This window comes from Musca autumnalis, unplaced genomic scaffold (genome assembly GCF_047663935.1).
Source record: "Musca autumnalis isolate F117 unplaced genomic scaffold, ASM4766393v1 scaffold_4, whole genome shotgun sequence".
Taxonomy (NCBI): Eukaryota; Metazoa; Arthropoda; class Insecta; order Diptera; family Muscidae; genus Musca; species Musca autumnalis.
Window position 1 is genome coordinate 151,953,114 of NW_027411977.1, and position 20,208 is coordinate 151,973,321.

The 20,208-nt window shown below is 33.8% G+C and overlaps 1 protein-coding gene across 1 annotated transcript; it reads right to left on the reverse strand.

The window, feature by feature from the left end:
• Positions 1 to 1,838: 1,838 nt before the first annotated feature.
• Strip (striatin interacting protein) lies at positions 1,839 to 9,436 on the reverse strand. The gene is made up of 2 exons (XM_073986560.1): positions 6,196 to 9,436; positions 1,839 to 2,767 (listed from the first exon to the last, which is right to left on the reverse strand). Exon 1 carries the CDS (start codon positions 8,887 to 8,889, stop codon positions 6,205 to 6,207), a length of 2,685 nt encoding a protein of 894 aa, XP_073842661.1. The 5' UTR covers positions 8,890 to 9,436; the 3' UTR covers positions 1,839 to 2,767; positions 6,196 to 6,204.
• Between the last annotated feature and the right edge of the window lie 10,772 nt (positions 9,437 to 20,208).

Below are 20,208 nucleotides of genomic sequence, written 5' to 3' on the forward strand. Positions count from 1 at the left end.
AACTTTGAGTACTCAGGTCGAAACAACTCGATATCGAATCACATAATTAGGCCCCAGTTTTTGTAAAAAAAAAAAAATTTTTCAAACGTATCGTTCGTACTCAAACGAAGCCGTTTAAAATTTGTACTAGTATAACTGGTACAGGTTTTTCTTTCAAACGCACAGTGTAAAAAATCTTGATACTATTTTAATGATATAATAAGAGTTCAGTTCCATAATTGCAATGGACTGAAAATATACTCTTGGGTAGAAATGAAGCATGCTCATGCTCAAAATTTGGAATTTAATACGATTCTGAAATACTTTTAGGAGCATTGCACAGTGGATCCACTTGTATGGAATAAGTGGCCAAAAATATTTAGAGTGTAAAAATCAAGCCAATGCGCCGGTTACAGCTTTGTGCTGCTGCGAAAAGTGTTTTAAGAAACCACGAGCGTAACATTCTCCCCCCTTTCCCCTCTGGAGGGGGTATACGGTAAGAATTGTTTTATGCTGTTAATACAAAATGTTATGAACAAAGGTCGCGATTATCTTATGATGCAAAAATATGCTTGGGGAAACAAAACAATCTCCCAAACAACATAAAATCCAACCAATTTAGCGGATTAAAAAAACCAAAATTTTTGTCTGAAAATTGGTAAAATTTTTAATATATATCTTATAGCGTTTTTTCCTCGAAGACACATACCACCGACGTAAGTCATATATGGAAGAAGAATTCTTGACCTTTCCATTGATGCCAATTACGTTAATGTATGCGCTCAGATAACAGAGTTACACCCTAATATATCCATAGATACAATATTCTAGGGCAGCCTTATTCTGCGACCCACCATTTATAGTCTGGCACTAGATGGCAGCTGATTTTAATACTGAACAATCTTAAACCTATAACCTACTTTGGAAAATTATTCCCGAGGTGGGCACTGGTGGGCATCATGCCTAAAACCTTAGGTCAAATTTAAGTATATGATCGAATTGGCATTAAAAAATACACTAAGAAAATATGCAGCTAACTAGAATTCCACAACACGATAAAACACTATTTTTTAATGAAAACTAAGCTAATACCTCCTCCTTCAAAACCCACTATAATATTTTGCTATACCTATTAGTTTCGCGATATTTTGAATATATTTAATTGCACTTAAAATATAGGTTGTACTCACAACAAAAAATATTAGTCAAATGTTCCGACTTTTGAAGCTATTCTTAAAAAGATCGCGTTCGAATGAAACAAAAACTAATATATTTTAAAAAGGTCCATGTCATAGCTGTCAGAGTTGCCAGATGTTGTACCAAAATTTTGACATTCATTTTTTTATTTTTGGCCAATGGGTGGATCCACTGTGCATTGGTGGAATTATCGGAGTTGTTTGAACGTGCACAAAATTTCCACCATGTATCTGAGTGATCGGTTCTGCTATACGGATGTGAAACATGGAAAGTAACCGGCACAATCACCAATAAATTGCAGATTTTTGTAAATAGATGTCTGAGAAAGATCAATAAAGTCTTTTGGTCAATGCGTATCGTTCGTACTAAATATTGCCAAAGTCTGCTTCCAATGGACCCCATAGGGATACAGAAACGGGAACGACCAAAGATTACATGGCGAAGATCTGTGGAAGAAGAATTTAGGAACAAGACAGAAGAAGATTCTGAAGATTTGTTGACAATTAGTAAATATATTGTTATTTAAATCTGAGTGATCCCTATGTGAAAATTGCAATGATTGCAAATAGATTTCAACACGAAAAAGGATAAAATAAGTAAGTTCCAAGGAATTACCAAGTGCATCCATATTATTACTAATATAAAATAAGAACAAAAAAGTATTTTTTTTTTTTTTTGTAAATGTGTATTTTATTTCGTTATTAATAAATTATATATATTTTTATAACATTTATATGTTTTACGTTAAACATTACATTAAATGTTTTTATGAGTTCATGTGTATGTGTGAATATGTTTATTAAATCGCCTATTATTTCAATTTATTTTATACCGATGGGAACTGCAATTAAAGATGTTCCTGATACAATGAACATTCTTCCAATACATGTACAGTTAATACATATTGCAATTATATAGTAATAGCGAGCGAACCGTTATTACTTTTAAAACATAAAGCGGATGTTAGCAAATAAGAAAAGCCAAATTGTCATGTAATAATAAATAAATATATTTGTTGATATCTTCATATTTGACTACAATAGCAATTTAAGAGAAAGAAAAACGAAGAGAAAAATAAAATATGGTTTACATGTTCGAGTTTGTCATTGTACATATGGATGTATGGGATATTCACGCGAAAGGAGTTTTTTTTATTCCCATATTTATTGCATGTCAATTTATTGCTGTGTACTTCAAGCAAGTAATTCTTATTTAGGTAATATTCCTTAGATGCTATCGAAAGATGTTAAGTCATATGTAAGTTTCCTATGCAAACTTGCGTGAGTGTGTGTGTGTGTTCATAAGAATCCATAGATATGGTATAGCGTGTAACAAAGATCAACTGTACCAGATCATATTTCTATTCAATTGCGTATGGATATGATGCTTCAAGTGTATGGTTGACAAAAGATGTGTATTGGGCATTTCCGTTGGTTATTTATAAAAAGGGTATCTAATGACATTATGTTGCAATCTTTCTGCATGTAATATTTGTTATGGTCGCATCATTTACGGATTTCCTTAGCTGTATGCGGCTATTAAATGTAAAAGATAATTGCGAATCGTAGAATATGCCATGCGACAATGATAACTGAAACGAGATAAAAGAAAACCTTGTAAATAATCAAGTAATATAAAATATGAAATCAACATCAATTTAACTTCAATGGCAGGATTCATTAATTGAGATGAATTGTTATATTACGGTAAATGGTCAAATCCACATGGTTATGCGACTCATAGTTCGTCGTTCCGTCCTCTTTTCGTGTTATATGTAATTATATATTACGTCTGATATGTTTTTCATTTAATTTTTTAATATATCCTTACAAAGTATGTCTAATAAGGCCAATTGTTGTTTAGTTATGTATTGTAGTGTTCGTGAAAATTAAAGTCATAGCATATAAATTTTCGGCATATTCACGTTTAAGGACAAATTCCCAGAATATATATGTCCATTCCATAATTAATGCCTTGATGCAGTACATACCTTATTACCAAGAATATTAACATGGTCTTCAAAATTGAGTTGGGAATCAATAACAATCTAAGAGAGTGGACAACTTCTATCGGCTGGTTCTTAAGAAACAACTGATCAGGAAGGAAATATCAATTCCTTATGTGGAAAATAATGGCCTTAAACTTAGCAGATATCAGGTTTACGATATAATAAAAATCATTATTAATAGAAGTTTGTGTACTATCGGAATAAAACAGCGCAGACATATGATATACATATTAGGAAAAACTCCGACCCTTGACGTATCCAGAAGTAATCTCACATATTAAAGAATTATTTGCATTTATAGAAACATATTCCAAGCGAACATATTGGAAAAATTAAATCCATCTTGTAGTCGTGAAACAAGGGAACAGTGCTAAAAACAATCAAAAGCGAGGGGAGCAAATGTGCACCTATTATGAGTACCTAATGGTTTTCTGGCTAAGTGAGAAGAAATGTAGAAGCAAATAAATTTGATATACATCACTTGTCAGATTTTGGAACAAGGTTTCGAAACACTTGAAGATTAGGCTGACTTGCGAAACGTCATAAAACTGCTTTGTTTCAATTCTTGCTCTTGCATTGCCTGATGCGTATTTTGTGTGTATTCTGCGTTTCAAATGCGCATCAGTAACGTTTTGGATTGCAATAATTCTGTATCACAGCGATATGGAATAGGATGCTCAAGACATTTACAAACATTAACATAGCAACTGACGTTACGGAAGTCAGCCTTACACTGTAAGTCAGTTTTCGAGTCATGGTTTAAAATACCAAATACATATATGGTCTGTTCCAGAACTGCAAGAATCTACTAATTTTTACTATTTTTTTCGATAACATAAAGGAAAAAATGCTATCGTAGTAAAAAATAGTAGCTTCTTGCAGGTTCTGGAACAGAGCAATAATATACCTTAAATCTCAATAAACAAATTTCTAAAACATACGGGCTCTGTAGAAACTATTCTAAAAGGTCAAAATTAGGGTGTCCAAAACCGAAACCGGTTACCCGGTTTTGAGTTACAAAACCGAAACCGGTTTTCGCAAAAAACGTCATTTTCGGTTAACCGAAAAAAACCGGTTAATTGTGTCGGTTAACCGGTTTCAAAAAAATAGTAATATTTTTAATATTAAATTGAAAGTAAACTAAACTTAACTAATAGCCCGTTTCCATGGTACGTCGTTCGTTCTCTATTCGTTGTTCGACCCATAACTACGAATAGATTACTTATTTCCCACACAAAATTCTATGAACGAACGACGATTTTTCTACGTTGTTCGATTAGAAATACTCTCCTAACAACGATAAAATATGTCCCATCCCTAACAAATGAGAGAATTTATCGAAAAAATTAATTATGACATGTCTAAATTCACAATTGAAAAATTTGCTGAAAACACAAAACTTTTTAGAAAAAGGAAAAATATGATTGGAAATTAATGAACTAAACATTTTATATAGATGCAAAAGGAAGATGGTTGTGTTTCCTTCTTAATTCCACACACATTTCTTGTCCATTAGTTCAAAATCGCGTAAAAAATCAGAAACAAATAACTGAAAGTCTGTATACACAGACATTGTTTTGACATGTCTCTCTCTCTCTTTAATTTTGAAAATAGAAAAATATAAAAATATATTGAAAATACAAAATTATTCAGAACTTATGGAAAAAATTAATGAAATGTGTGCAGATAAATATAGAAGATACATTTGAAGGAAAGTCTATTGTTTTCCCAATTCATTTAATGTATATTTTATGTGTTTTCGGTTCAAATTTTCGTGAAAACAAGGAAACAAAAATGAAGGAAATTTTGTTTATGTTTCTGTTAATTACGAATGGTGTCGTGGAAACGGGTTAATTCGTGTATGTCGTTCGACAGGCGAACAACGTAATTGAAACACTCGTGTGAACATGACATAACACAGGGTATTGGCAATGTTGTAAATATCAGATACCTTAAAATTGGAAAAATATTTTGTGTAAAATGTATAGTTGGCCAATCTAGTTCAATTGAACGATCTATGAAAAAACTGCGTATACGTAATATCACAAGGTAGTTTGAATAACGTTACTCATATGTTTTTAAATTAGTACAGTAAACTAAGAATTTGTCGAATTTAAGGTTGTAAAGGGTAACGATAACAAAATACATGTTTGATTACGGCACGATAATTTGAGATTCTCAAAACATGAGGGAGAATCCAGACTTAATAAAATGCAAACTTAATTCTTTTGGTACACAATTTTATATATGTAAGGGTTTTTACAATTTTTAGAGCACAACTTCAGTCATAATTTTGCTGCTCTCACTTCGAGGTTGAATGTCAAATAACAGGGATATTATGAGATAATTATATAATGACGAAGTCATCTTACTTAATTTACCCCTTTCCGCACATTTTTAATCAAATATTTATCAATTATGAGCAATTTTGTACCTATTTTACAAAACCGGTTTAAACCGGTTAACCGGTTTTGAAAATTTGTGAAAACCGAAAACCGGTTTTAGAAAAAAATGAAAATTTCGGTTAACCGAAAACTGTTTTTTTTTTTGGAAAAACCTGTTTTTTGGACACCCTAGTAAAATACCAAAACAAATTCGATTTTTATCCTTTTTCTTCTTTTTAGTCCATTGAGACTAAACCGTTCAAAATTCAAGAATACAAATAACTTCAAAAATGTAGTTAACCATGATGTTTTTGACCTGAGGATCATTTTTTATTTATTTAAAAAAAAAAATATTTTTTATAATTATAAATTATTATAAAGAAAATTATAAAAGCGCTAGCAATAAAAGCTATCGGCTAACCTTGAGGATTAAGTTTGATGGATTTCTTTGTGTTAAGCATTTTTGTTCTGACAAAATGATCCCATTTGACGTCAAAGACTCAAACTTTTACGGGACCCATAACGGGGGTTCTATCATGCAGCGCTATCAGAATATTAATGATAATTTTCATGTCGCATAATGTTATTGTTCGATTTGAAATAATATGATAACAATTTAGTACTTACACATATATCTTAGAGAGCATCCCAATCGGTCTGGTTATTGTAGACTTCTTCTTCCAGCCATGTTGTATAGTTTGCCTTGAAATAATCAGTTAATTCCACTTTTCTGTCCCACCAACCGGAGTGACCAAAGAAGGCAAAATCCGAATGTGTAAGAATTTCGTCGCTTGGAAAACCACCTTCAATGCCATAATCCTGCAATTGCCCTCCAACACCTGCAGCAATACCATTTCCAGCATTAGCGGCAGCATATACTCCACCCGCACCACCATTATTTCCGACATTTCCATCAACGTTTCCCCCAGCAACGTTTCCAGATGTTGAGTTTTCGCCATTGTTGCCGGCGTTACCATTATTACCTCCAGAACCACATTTCTGAGTGGCTTCGGGATATCGTCTTAGATTAAAGCGATCAACACAGGCACGCAGTGTACATTCCTCGGCTTGAAAGTCCCAGGGACGAGAATCTAAATCGTTACCAAATGCCCAGTCATCGTTGAGACGATGTCGAACTTTGGAATATATGGCACTCATTGTCTTCATGTTTGATTTGCGCCACTGGCGACCCAAATATTTTGTTTGCATTTTCAGCAGCTTCAAAACGTACAGTTGCATCATGGCGTGTCGAACCTTTAATGTTTTCTTAAGGATAGGTGCGGATTTAAATACTACCAGCATCATTACACGTGAATGTTTCCACTTGATGAGTTTGTTTAATATGCGCAACAAATTTATGCAGGAAAAGACATTTCGCCAGGAGTATGGTTTGTCAGTTACGTCTGCGCTAAATACAAAACTCTCCGCCGACAGATCAGGTTGTTCTCCAATCACACAAGATGGGAAATCCAATAGTGGTATAGTATTCTTCATGCTTACATATTCGGTTATGTTCTGATTGAAGAATTTCAGTACCAGGGGAATACAATTGGCAAATACCAAGTGTTGAGACATGAACTCGAACTGATATATGTGATTGAGCTTGAAGTGCTTCAGGTATAGCAAAATTATTGCGGATACTGCTTTTACAATAATCTCTTTATGGCGTCCCATGTCGACAGTTAATTTGGTGGATTGTGTAGCTGTGAGCGGCATCTTCTTGGGAAGTACATCTGCCATGATGTTAATACTTTCGGTCTTCGACTTCGAAGTGGGTGATGCTGCCAACAGAACCTTCAATAAGGCAATCATGTACTGTGGTAAATTGGGTAATATAGCCTGATAGAGAATCTCAGCAGGAGTTAAGACTACTTCATCTTCTTGTGTTGAAATTGGATTGCGTGCAATTTCCTCCTCTTTTTTGATTTGAATATCAGCCAGACTCACGTACATGTGACGTTTAAGCGTTTGCACTCCCTCGTGTATGGGCTGAGGAAGGCCGGCAAGGCTTTCATGGTCGTCAATTAAGGAATAGCCAATGAATTTATTACGTGAAATATCCAAAAATTGGTCAATATCCTTTTGGCGTACTTTCGGTGTCCAGGGCAAGCAGGTTGTCATCTGCGCGGGTTGAACAACGGGCGGTTGGGCGTTATAGCATGGCAGATTGTTTGGGTTCGCTGTGGTAATTGTTGACGACGAAGCACCATTGGAGGGGTCCTCAAACGGTCGATAATATTCATCTTCCCCATTTTGACCCGTGCCATTGCCACCACCACCACCATTGTTGCCACCGTTTGGTGCACTTTCGTTCCCCGGCGTAAGCTCCATATCCATTTGCTCCTGTTCGTCAAGAAATCTCTGCTTCATTAATGACCGGCGGAAAGCATTTCGCTTCAAATTCTGATTATCGAGATAATCGGCCGCTGTAACGGGTGGTGAACTTGCACGCATAGTTTTCGTTACCTCCAATGTATCCTCTGTGACTGGACTTAAACCCGCCTTAATACGGTACTCATTTTTAAGATTTTTCAGAACTTCCATGCCTCCTAATCCCAGCAAGGAAATTTTCCACAGTAAAAGAACAACTTTTTTCATTGGGAAATGGGGAGCAGCCCCGCTGCAGAATCTTGTAATCATTCCTAATAATTTGACTGCCAACAGTTCTCCATCCGGCAAAGGACTGTTGATCTCTTGAACAAAAGCTTCGGCAATTTTGCGGTAGTCCTCACTACCTTTCTCCTTTTCATCCCGTATGGTCTCAGTTATTATATATAGCACGGACAAAATCACTCTCAAATCAGCCGAGTCACCCAAAGTGACATTGGTGATTTTCACAGCTACAATGTCTGGCGAACAGGCACTCTCTATTTCCATATTTAAAAGATCCAAGAATGATGAAAATATACCCAGTTCATACAAGACAATCACGTTGTCACGCGTATTCTGTTGTTGTTCCTCGTCAGATTGAATTTCAGCCCAACACCCTTGGGCCAAATACAGAATGCACCGAGCGGCCTGCATACGAAATTGCCGATTAGATACCTCCAATTGGTCAATCAATTTCATAATAATGCTCCGCTGGCTGGATGCGTCTAACTTCTGCCAGTTAGGCGGTAAGTTGTACATGTCCATTTGGTCCTCGAATGCTTTAACATTCTGTTGAAATTCACTGAATTCCGTATAGCTATATAGCTCGGCTATTTCATTTTGGTATGTATCGACGTCAGCATAAACAAAATCCAAATCGGGACCATCACAGTTACCGTCTGTATCATGAGTGTCCTGCTCGAAGGAGTTGTTTATCGATGAAAACATCATTTTGTTTCTTCCTTACTTTGCAAGTAGTATCCTTTATTGTCTCAAATTTGCTTGGTCGTCGTAAAACTCCACCTTTTACAGCAGTGCAGCGTCAGATGAATTTATTCTATTCCCACATTTCCGAAAAATACCAGCATTAAAAATATATTCAATATTACAGGATTTAATATTTTAGGTAAAATTATACAAATAGGAGAAATTGAAATTTTTTGTATTCACGAAAAAATTCTGTCACTGTCTACCAGTGATGGAAATTTGATTCCATTTGTACTGTACTGTATGGTACTTTATGAATCGAAAAAGTACACCAACAATTAAGTTTACCAACTCCAAAAAATTACGTTTTTAAGTGTTTTGTTTAATAAGGAATATACGATAAGTGTGTGTCCGCGTATTATTAGAATACCGATTCTAATTAATTGGATATAGAACGTTCGTTCGTCAAGTCTTTTTTGCAGGAGCCGTGTTTTTCACAATCCGTACTTTCTTCATAACTTGGAATTCCGTCACTCATCACTGTTGCCTTAAATTAAGAGTTCTATAGGTTAATAATCGATTTATCAACTATTCGATCATGGTACAATAATACAGGTAGCATTATCAAGCCAGCTGATGGTAACATATGGTCTGTTCCAGTACTGCAAGAATCTACTAATTTTTACTATTTTTTCCGATAACATAAAGGAAAAATTGTTATCGTAGTAAAAAGTAGTAGCTTCTTGCAGGTTCTGGAACAGAGCAATAATGTGTCAATTGCATTGAATTGATGTCAAATTTTGACATCTTATGTTACCAACAATTGCCGATGCGGCTACCTGTATATTTGTACCATGTATTCGATATTGTTCGTTCGTGCACTAGAGTTTAGAGCTGGCAAAAAATCGATGGCACTATCGATAAAATCGATTATTTTTTAAAAATTAAATATCGATAGATAGTTTTGCCTATCGATATTATCGGAACAAAAACCCACAACCTAAAATTCATTGAAATAAATAGAAATTTCGGTATTTTTCGGTTTTGTGTGTGTAAGAAAGTAATGTATAGTACACATTGACAAGCAAAACTGACAGTCATCGAGGACTATTTCGTGAATATCAAAACCTAAGTCCCTGTTTATACAGGAAAAGTTAATGGGAAAGAAAATTGAGTTTATGGGCGAGGGAGTAGAGAGGAATAAGAGGGGGTACACACACCTCTGTACTGGCAAATTCTGTTTTGTTTCGTTTTTCTTCGTATACAACCTGAACTTGGCTGCAGATTTGTTTTTGCATTTTCTTTCATTTTATTTTCTCTGTCGAGAAACAAACAACAGCGGAGACAACTGAAAAAAAAGCCATTTGGAGGAAAATCTATTTTTTAAGCAAAAACAATTCGAAATAAGTGGAAATATCAAAATTAAAATGCAATTCAAGGGTTCCTTTCATAATTAATTGTTTATTACACACGTCCATTTTTTTTGAAATGCGCAATGAGAAAATGAGTGTGAAGAAGAATAAGAAAAATTATAAAATTGACACAAACATGATTTCCGTGTCTAAACAACAAGGAAATTTTAAAAGAAATTGAGAAGAAAAATTTTCGTTCCAATTTGAATGTCTAAACACGGTCTAACTTATAAATTTCTTTTGAAATCTCTAAAAAATACAGTATATATTGTATTTCAACAGTTTTTAGCTAAATAAAAGTTGTTATTTTCCGGAAAATTGTCCTAAAAGTACGTTGACTGTCAGTTTTGAATGATAGTGTGTACTCCCCTTAAGTCCGTAGTCACACGTACACATTTTTCGGAAAAGTAAAATGTATTTTTTTAATATTTTTATAAAATAAAAGCAATTGTTTATTCTCCTTTACATTTCTGTGAACTAATTGTGCAAAATGTCAAAAAAAAAAAGCTTTGACATTTCCGTCATTTTCATCTCCAAAGTAATGGTGTTGACAACTTAACGATAATATCGATAGCAATCGATATTTTAAAATATTATATCGAAAATATCTAATGTTGAGAATATCGATGGTTTGCCAGCTCTACTAGAGTTGGCAAACTATCGATATTCCCAACATTAGTCTGTGTTTAGACACACAAATTTCTCGGGAAAGTAAATTGAGTTTTTTGGGAGAGAGCGGAGAGGAAAGAGCTCCTCAATACTCTTTCCTACCCCTTATTGCCTAAAAACTGAATTTACTTTCCCGAGAAATTTGTACATCTAAACACGGACTTAAGCGGGGTACACACTAGAGCTGGCAAACCATCGATATTCCCAACATTAGATATTTTCGATATAATAGTTTAAAAAATCGATTGCTATCGATATTATCGTTAATTTGTCACCAGCATTAATTTGGAAATGAAAATGGCGGAAATGTCTACGCTTTTGTTGACATTTTGCAAAAATAGTTCACAGAAATCAAAAAGGTGAAAAAAAAACAATTGCTTTTATTTAGACCGTGTTTAGACATGCAAATTGGAAAGAAAATTTTTCTTCTCAATTTCTTTTAAAATGTCCTTGTTGTTTAGACACGGAAATCATGTTTGTGTCAATTTTATAATTTTTCTTATTCTTCTTCACAATCATTTTCTCATTGCGCCGTTCAAAAAAAAAAAAAAGCCAAGGCAAAATTGTAATGAAAAGTAAAAATGGACGTGTGTGATAAACAATTAATTATGAAAGAACCCTTGAATTGCATTTTAATTTTGATATTTCCACTTAATTCGAATTGTTTTTGCTTAAAAAATAGTTTTTCCTCCAAATGGTTTTGTTTCAATTGTCTCCGTTGCTGTTTGTTTCTCGACAGAGAAAATAAAATGAAAGAAAATGCAAAAACAAATCTGCAGCCAACTTCAGGTTGTATACGAAGAAAAACGAAACAAAACAGAATTTGCCAGTACAGAAGTGTGTGTACCCCCTCTTATTCCTCTCTACTCCCTCGCCCATAAACTCAATTTTCTTTCCCATCAACTTTCCCTGTATAAACAGGGACTTAATAAAAATAAATTTTATTTTTCCGAAAAATTTGTACGTGTGCTACCGACATACTTTCTCACATCCACAAAACCGAAAAGCCGCGAAATTTCTATTAATTCCAATGAATTTTAGGTTAGGGGTTTTTAATCCGATAATATAGAGAGACAAAACTATCTATCGATATTGTATTTTTAAAAAATTGTCGATAGTGCCATCGATTTTTCGCCAGCTCTATTGCTCATGGTACAATAATACAGGTAAAAGCAAGTCCCAGCTGATTAGATTCACCCGTAATACTAGTGTCAAAATGTATATGACGCTTTATCATTGTTTTTCATTGTGTATTCTTTTTTGTCAACCATTGTTTTCAAAATAAAAATTAAATCATCCACATACAGATTAAAATTAAAAATAAAAAGGAATAGAAACGAAGGACAAGGTGCTTATTTCAACATTTTATTAGATCCACATCGCAGACGTGGCTGGTAAGGAAAGGATTTCAAGAAGAATGAATGTAGCGATCACTTTTTTCCAGAGGATATGAGGAGAGTAGAAAAAAATGGAAGTTCGTGCCACATGCAGAACTATTTGCTGTGCATTCGCCGAACGTTGTGACTATGGAATGGTAATTAATTACATGTATTTAAGAATTCAAAATTGATGTAATATGTACTTTGTTCAGTTCCACAGATATAAATATTGCATTCCATTCCACATCCGTTCAAGAACTTTGTGAGGAAAAGGAAATAGATATACAACAGGAGAAAGTCAGTCATACATAAATACTTCATATTATGTATTTACCTCAGCCCTGAATTAACAAATAAAAAATCATTGATAATGAAATGTTATGTTAAGAAATGGTTTTCATGGTTTTCATGAATGCAATCATCGACTGCAAAATGTGCCGACATAATAGCCACACGGACAGCTAAAATAAAGCTCACTCTGAATGAATTGGTGGATGGAGCCCTGGATATCATTAGCAACTATATTGGGTGCAAGCGTTGATAGTAAGGTACAGAAAAGACCGCCGTTCTCTTTCGAAGCAATTGGTTTTGATGACCTCATTCTAAGATCCAACAACAATACAGGACAGTAACATACGAAGTGCTTATATGAAGCGCACTTTATTTCTTTTTGATACAAGTTTTCATGTAGTATTTGCAATTAAATCAATTAGAATACTCAAAATTCAACCACAAAAATTTTTGTCCGTTGCGATATAACCCCTTCTTGGCTCTGTTTTGTCATCCTTCATCGCTCTTTCTTCATAATTATTGATTCCATCTGAAAAATAATCAATTATTATTGATTGTAAATATTTTATTAAGAGAAATACATACCGCTAAAAACTTTTTGTTAAGATGAAATGTAGTTGAAACGTTAAAATTGAAAATCTAACGTTTTTTCTTCAACTTTTTTAATTAAAAACCCTTGACATTTGTCAAAACAATATTTATGAACCTTCAAAATGTGTTTATATATGTTTACATTTCTACCAATATGGCTATGACACTAGTATTACGTACAAAAGCAAATTTCTATGTGGTTGTTGTATCGATTGTTGTACAACAACACTTGCTTTTACCTGTAATAATTGTTCCATGGCAGAACTACCAGCATGGTACAAATACACAGGTAGCCGCATCGGCAATTGTTGGTAACATAAGATGTCAAAATTTGACATCAATTCAATGCAATTGACACGTTATGTTACCATCAGCTGGCTTGATAATGCTACCTGTATTATTGTACCATGACTACCAGGTAGTGGCATCACACCAGCTGATCGAATATGAAAAGTCAAATCCCTTTACAAAAAAATTATTTTTGTTGTAATTTCCCCAACAACATAAAGAAAGTTTTGACATAACATATTCAACATTTTACAATGCCACTATCTGGGTAATTGTTCCATGAATTGTACCATGGTGGTTGCTGGTAGAGCTGGCAAAAAATCGATGGCACTATCGATAAAATCGATTATTTTTTAAAAATATTAGAGCTAGTAGAGCTGGCAAACCATCGATATTCCCAACATTAGATATTTTCGATATATTTTTTAAAATATCGATTGCTATCGATATTATCGTTAAGTTGTCATCGCCATTAATTTGGAGATGAAAATGGCGGAAATATCACTGATTTTCTTGAAATTATGCAAAAGTAGTTCACAGAAATTTAAAGGAGAGTAAACAATTGCTTTTATTTTATAAAAAATTTAAAAACATACGTTTTATTTTACCGAAAAATGTGTACGTGTGACTACGGACTTACTTTCTTACACACACATAACCGAAAAGCATCGAAATTTATTGGTCTGTTCCAGTACTGCAAGAATCTACTAATTTTGACTATTTTTTTCGATAACATAAAGGAAAAAATGTTATCGTAGTAAAAAATTTTAGCTTCTTGCAGGTTCTGGAACAGAGCATATATTTATTTCAATGGATTTCAGGTTAGGATTTTTATTCCGATAATATCGATAGGCAAAACTATCTATCGATATTGAATTTTTAAATAATAATCGATAGTGCCATCGATTTTTTGTCAGCTCTAGTCCAGCAACCACAAAACATTTTGTGGTTGCATGAGCTTTGTTCCTTTACTTTTTTAATGGTAAGAGTGGTAAAAGAGAAAAGTGTCAAATTGCTCTCTCATGAACATTTTTACCAGAAAAGTAAAGGAACGAAAAAATGGTAGATCTGGCAGCAATGTCAAAAAGAAACATAAAAAATCAATTTTCGTCTTTTATTTCACAGTTTTTAATTAAGTTTTGTCAGCGTTCGGCTTTTTCTTCTGTTTTTCGTCCATTTTCTTCTTCATTGTGAAATAATCGTCAAACAAAAGTCGAAAAATCAGTTCTGCCATTTTTACATGCAGAAATTTGTCAGGTAGCCTGTTGTAGAAGAGAAAGCCATTTTCGCTCTCTCTCCTTTCTCACTCTCTTAAGAATTGCTTCCAGTTTTCCACTTTTCGGGGTTAAGGAACGCTTTGCAGGTTAAAAATGGTAACAAATGGTAACAAATGGTAAAAGTGGTAACCACAGGTAAGTAAAGGAGCCCAGCTATGATGAATGACAAAAATTAACGGCCACACTAGGAAGCAACAACAAAGCTGTCATTCAAAACTGACAATGTGTACCCAGCTTTAATTGGAATATACAGTGGCGGAAGGTCTAGACACTGATGGAATTTGGAGTCGTTCGTCTGTGTGACTGGTTTGAACTATAACTCTCGAACGGTTCCACCTATTTGGTCCAAACTTAAGTTGTCATATTTTGACCAAATGAATGATAAATACAATTCGTAAAAAATCCGGACTTTACTTAGCATTAGAACCAGTTCTATGAATGTTAAATAAAATTTCGATAAGAACAAATATGTTGTTTCCATTTGTCATATTTTATTGTTAATTTACAAAAGGACGAGTTCCTGAAAATGAGAAGTTTCCAACAATTAACATGAATTATTGGTCTAATGGGTACTTGTCACTTCTCCCATACAAAATGTATATGCAAAGTGACAACTCATATGTAAAAAACATATCGTGTAAAGTACCCATAACGGGTTGATAAAGATGTAATTTCTCATTGTGCTAATACACATCAACAACACGTTCTCTTCTTAAGGGATGTTTACACTATTTATGAATGTCATATGAGATGTCAAATTTGCTACCTGTGAATGTTGTACACATAAGCTTTGTTCCTTTACTTTTTTAATGGTAAGGGTGGTAAAAGAGAAAAGTGTCAAAGTTGCTCAAAATTGCTCTCTCATGAACATTTTTACCAGAAAAGTAAAGGAACGGAAAAATGGTATATCTGGCAGCAATGTCAAAAAGAAACATAAAAAAATCAACTTTCGTCTTTTATTTCACAGTTTCTAATTTAGTTTTGTCAGCTTTCGACTTTTTCTTCTGTTTATCGTCTATTTGTGAAATAATCGTCAAACAAAAGTCGAAAAATCAGTTCTCCCATTTTTACCTGCAGAAATTTTGCTGGTAGCCTGTGGTAGAAGAGAAAGCCATTTTCGCTCTCTCCACTCTCATGTTTGGTTTACATTCGGCGTCTTTTCGTGATTTCGAAGGCGTTTCGTGATTACGCGCGGAATCATGCAAAATTTATCATGATTTCGCATACAAAAATGAACTCATCTCATTTCGTGATTTCAGCGAAATCAACATCGAAATCACAGTACACATGATATACAACCCTGTTTTTGCCTAAAAAAGTACCAAAAGTTGCAACACTTTTCACGTATCACAATAAACAAGGTAGATGGTCAATTGCTGCAACAAAAAAAAAAATTAGTATCAAAATTTGTAAACAATGTGAAAAAAAATATTAAATTACTTTGTTACAATGCTATTTTTCATTGTATTCTCGTACTTTTTTAATGGTAATGTTAAAAAAAGAGCGAATTGTCAAAAATTGCTTCCCCATACAAATTTCTTAAAAAATACGGGAACGAAAAAATGACGGAAATTGCAAAAACTGCAGCAGAAACGTATCAGCTATTGTATTTGGATGATAGTGAACATGTTGCTAGTGTCTACTATGCCAAAATTGTATGACAGAAAACAGGAAAATAGGGTGTTATTCGGCGCTATTTTTGTTTAAAAATTAGTGCAAATCTTGCTAGATTTCGGAGTACGGGAACGCATTTTTAGCACTAAGCGGGGAAAACTGCTGCAAGTATTCATATTTTGCAAGTTCTGAACACAAATTTTATCTATCAAAATTTGTTATTATGATGTCTCAACGCTAAAATCATTTTGTATTTTTTCATTTGTTAGTACTATACACAATTTATACGACAATAATTTTACGACGATAATTTTCGAAATAAATTTGTAAAGTTCTATATTGTCGTATATTTTTGATGACTAATTCAATTTACAACAACTTGGTGTGAAAATTCATGTTCGATCAGCTGCGCATATGCATCTACCTTGATTATTGTGATATGTTCGAAACCAACAACAAATAAGTGTAAACACCGGGGTGTATTTCAGGATTTCGTGAAATCCAGTGGATTTTAGAGCGCAAGTGTAAACTTGGCATCACTCTCTTAAAAATTGCTTCCAGCTTTGCCACTTTTCGGGGTTAAGGAACGCTTTGCAGGTTAAAAATGGGAAAAATGGTAACCTCAGGTAAGTAAAGGAACACGGCTATAGTGTGACCACTATGAAAATTTTCATCTATCAAAATGATGTGGCAGCTCATATGTAAATTTTTCATTTAGGGAGCGCTTTATTCCGCCATGTATTTTCGTATGCAGTTGAGAAATTAATTGTTGGAAGAAAACAATTTTACCAAAAAATGAAGGAAATAGGTAAAGAAAACATAAATGTGAGTGCGATTAAAGTTTTTAACAATATAAATTGGGTTATTTGCGTGATTTATATTTTGTGGTCATATGAAATTGTACTCTAGTGTGAACGCAAAAACAAAAAGTGGTATGGACTTTGACAAACATAAAGGATGTCGAATGGATAAATGAAGTGACAGCTCATATGACAATGATAGATAGTGTAAACACCCCTTTACGGTTTTCTTTTTATCTGTAAGGCCTTGTTTAAATTATAGCCTTTTGCAGGGTTAACCTTCTTAATTAGGATTTACTTGACGTATACGTAAAGGAATTGACATTTGAAACCCAGTGGGTTTGTTAAATCCGCTTATATATAAACGTACTATAAATTCCAGCGTACGTAAAAATATATTAACCCAGATAAAGCCACTGGTCATTTAAACGCCACAAAAAATGGTTTTAGAAATTGAAGTTAAACTCTGGTTTTTTCGAATATTTTTGTGGGGTTTTTTGCATTTTGTTATAGTATTGTATGTTATCTGTCATTTCACGCTTATAACGCTTCATTTGATCTACGCATTTCCACGCAATTGGCCTAAAACCCAAGCTATCAAAAATATCGACTTTTTTGTAATTTTCGACTTTTGATGAAAAATTTAAATATGCGATAAAAATTTAATTATAAATGTTAGAATCATGTAAAGTCAGGGATTTGTTAGGAATATAGTAAGAGTATTTTCTCAATCAAAAACCAAGGGATTGGCATGTAAGGATACACCATTATTTACCATCCAAAGTTTTTGGCACTTTTAAAAGAAGGCCCGATTGCAGGAAAACTATACGTTTTAGAAAAAAAGTTATTTTTTTAAAAAATGCTTAAAAGGTCTAAAAAATATAATTTCCACAAAAAATTTTAAGTTTTCTCGCAAAAAAAATTCTCGGCGCTAAGTGGGTTAAATAACATTTCCAATCTTTTCGTTTCGTATTTTCCATAGGAACAATACAAAACGAAACATAACCCACGTTGGCCGAGCTCGCTGTTTAGTTTCGTTTTGTTTACATTCGTGAGTGCGAACGAAAAGCGAAAAGTACTAAACTCCACAAGAGCAGATAGAAAACGGAATAGTACTAAATACATGTGAATAAATCAAAAACGTTTGGTGGTTGATAAAATTCACTGTGGTATGCTGATGCTAACTTATGCTAAGTTTACATTTACGAAATCCACTCGATTTCAACTGTCAATTCCATAGTTCAAACGTCAAATGAAATCTCATCTGGATTTCATTTGACGTTTAACCTATAGATTTGACAGTTGAAATCGAGTGGATTTCGTAAATGTAAACCAAGCATTATACTATGTTTACATTTACGAAATCCATTCGATTACAACTGTCAATTCTATTGCTCAAACGTCAAATGAAATCCAATCGATTTCAGAAGAGTTTTCATTTGACGTATACACAAAGGAATTGACAGATGAAATCGAGTGGATTTCGTAAATGTAAACATAGTATTATAGGGTTGTTATGCAATCACATGTGTGTGTGTGTGCTTGAGTGTGTCATTTATAGCTTCGTTCCAGAACTAAAAAGTTTTTACACATTTAACACATTTTGAACATTTTTCCCCGAAATGCGTTCCTGTACACCAAAAAAGTTGCAAAATGTTCACTTCTCTTTGAACAAAAATGGCGCTGAATGTCTCTCTCTTTAGAAACTTTTTACACTACAAATTTGAGCGAGCAAAAATGTGCAAATGGCAAACATGCCGGCTTCCGATTGGCTGACACGCTGACTTTGACATTTGTTCCAGTTTTTTGACGTTTCTGCCATTTTTCCGTTCCCGTTCATTTTGGAAAAATGTGTGTGTTGGACTCATTTTCAACAGATTGCTCTTTTGACACTTTTATCATTAAAAAAAGTACTGGAACGAAGCTTATGTGTGTTCGTTTACTCAAAATTTTTACAAATTGTTACTGGATGTTGTTCGTTTACTCTACAGTACAATGCACAAGACCTAACCCTGCGTTTACACATGACAGGACAGTTGACTTCATGTATTGGTTGTCAAAATCCCACAACTTGCCTGTGTGACGTAGGCGTCCCGACAACTGCAAAAATAGTTGTAAAATTTTGAATGAAAATCGTCGATTTCTTCTTGTTTTCCATTCACATATTTTGTTTTTGTTCGTGTTCTTTTGTTTTTAATACATTTCAATTATTATCTCACTTATTTTTACAAAAATGTCAAAAATTTGTCTTCCATACTGTCTGTGAAAAAATGATGGACAGCTGGGAGACAAACGACTAATGTATGTATGTGTTAGTAAATAAGAGTTGTATTTGGAGACAAACTGTCTGGTGTAAACGCCTAGTTAGACGATTACAAGAAGTTACTGGACTTGTACAAATTTGTACAAATTGTTGAGTAAACGAACACACCTATTGACCATAATGCTAAGTTTACATTTACGAAATCCACTCGATTTCAACTGTCAATTCCATAGCTCAAACGTCAAATGAAATCTCATCTGGATTTCATTTGACGTTTAACCTATGGATTTGACAGTTGAAAACGAGTGGATTTCATAAATGTAAACCAAGCATAACGCACAGCAAACGTTTGCCAAATATAGTCCCGCGCCACACTAGAGTAATTTCAATGAAATTTTGACATGAAGCTTTGCATTTTTTTGGGAAAAATGCATAATTTCAAGAAACTAGTCTACACGGTTTCATGTGTTCTGCAATTTTGCTTTGTTGCAATATTCGTATGAAACATACCATTTTAGTTTACATTTTCTTTTACTTTCATATCAAAATTTCAGTGAAATTACTCTTAGTGTGGCCCGGGACATACTTTTTGTTTGGGTGGTGAATGAAACAACTCGGCAAAGCATAGCCCAAGTACATTTCAGCAATCGTACAGTTTTCATATTTTTACATTGAACAGTTTGTCGTTTTGTTTTGGTTGTAAGAATGAAACGATTCAGAGAAGCTGAAAAGTTTGTGACTCTACCTTAAATAAAGTAC

Excerpts from the sequence above, each read along its gene's own strand:
- Strip (XM_073986560.1), bottom strand. The coding sequence starts at position 8,889 with ATGATGTTTTCATCGATAAACAACTCCTTCGAGCAGGACACTCATGAT.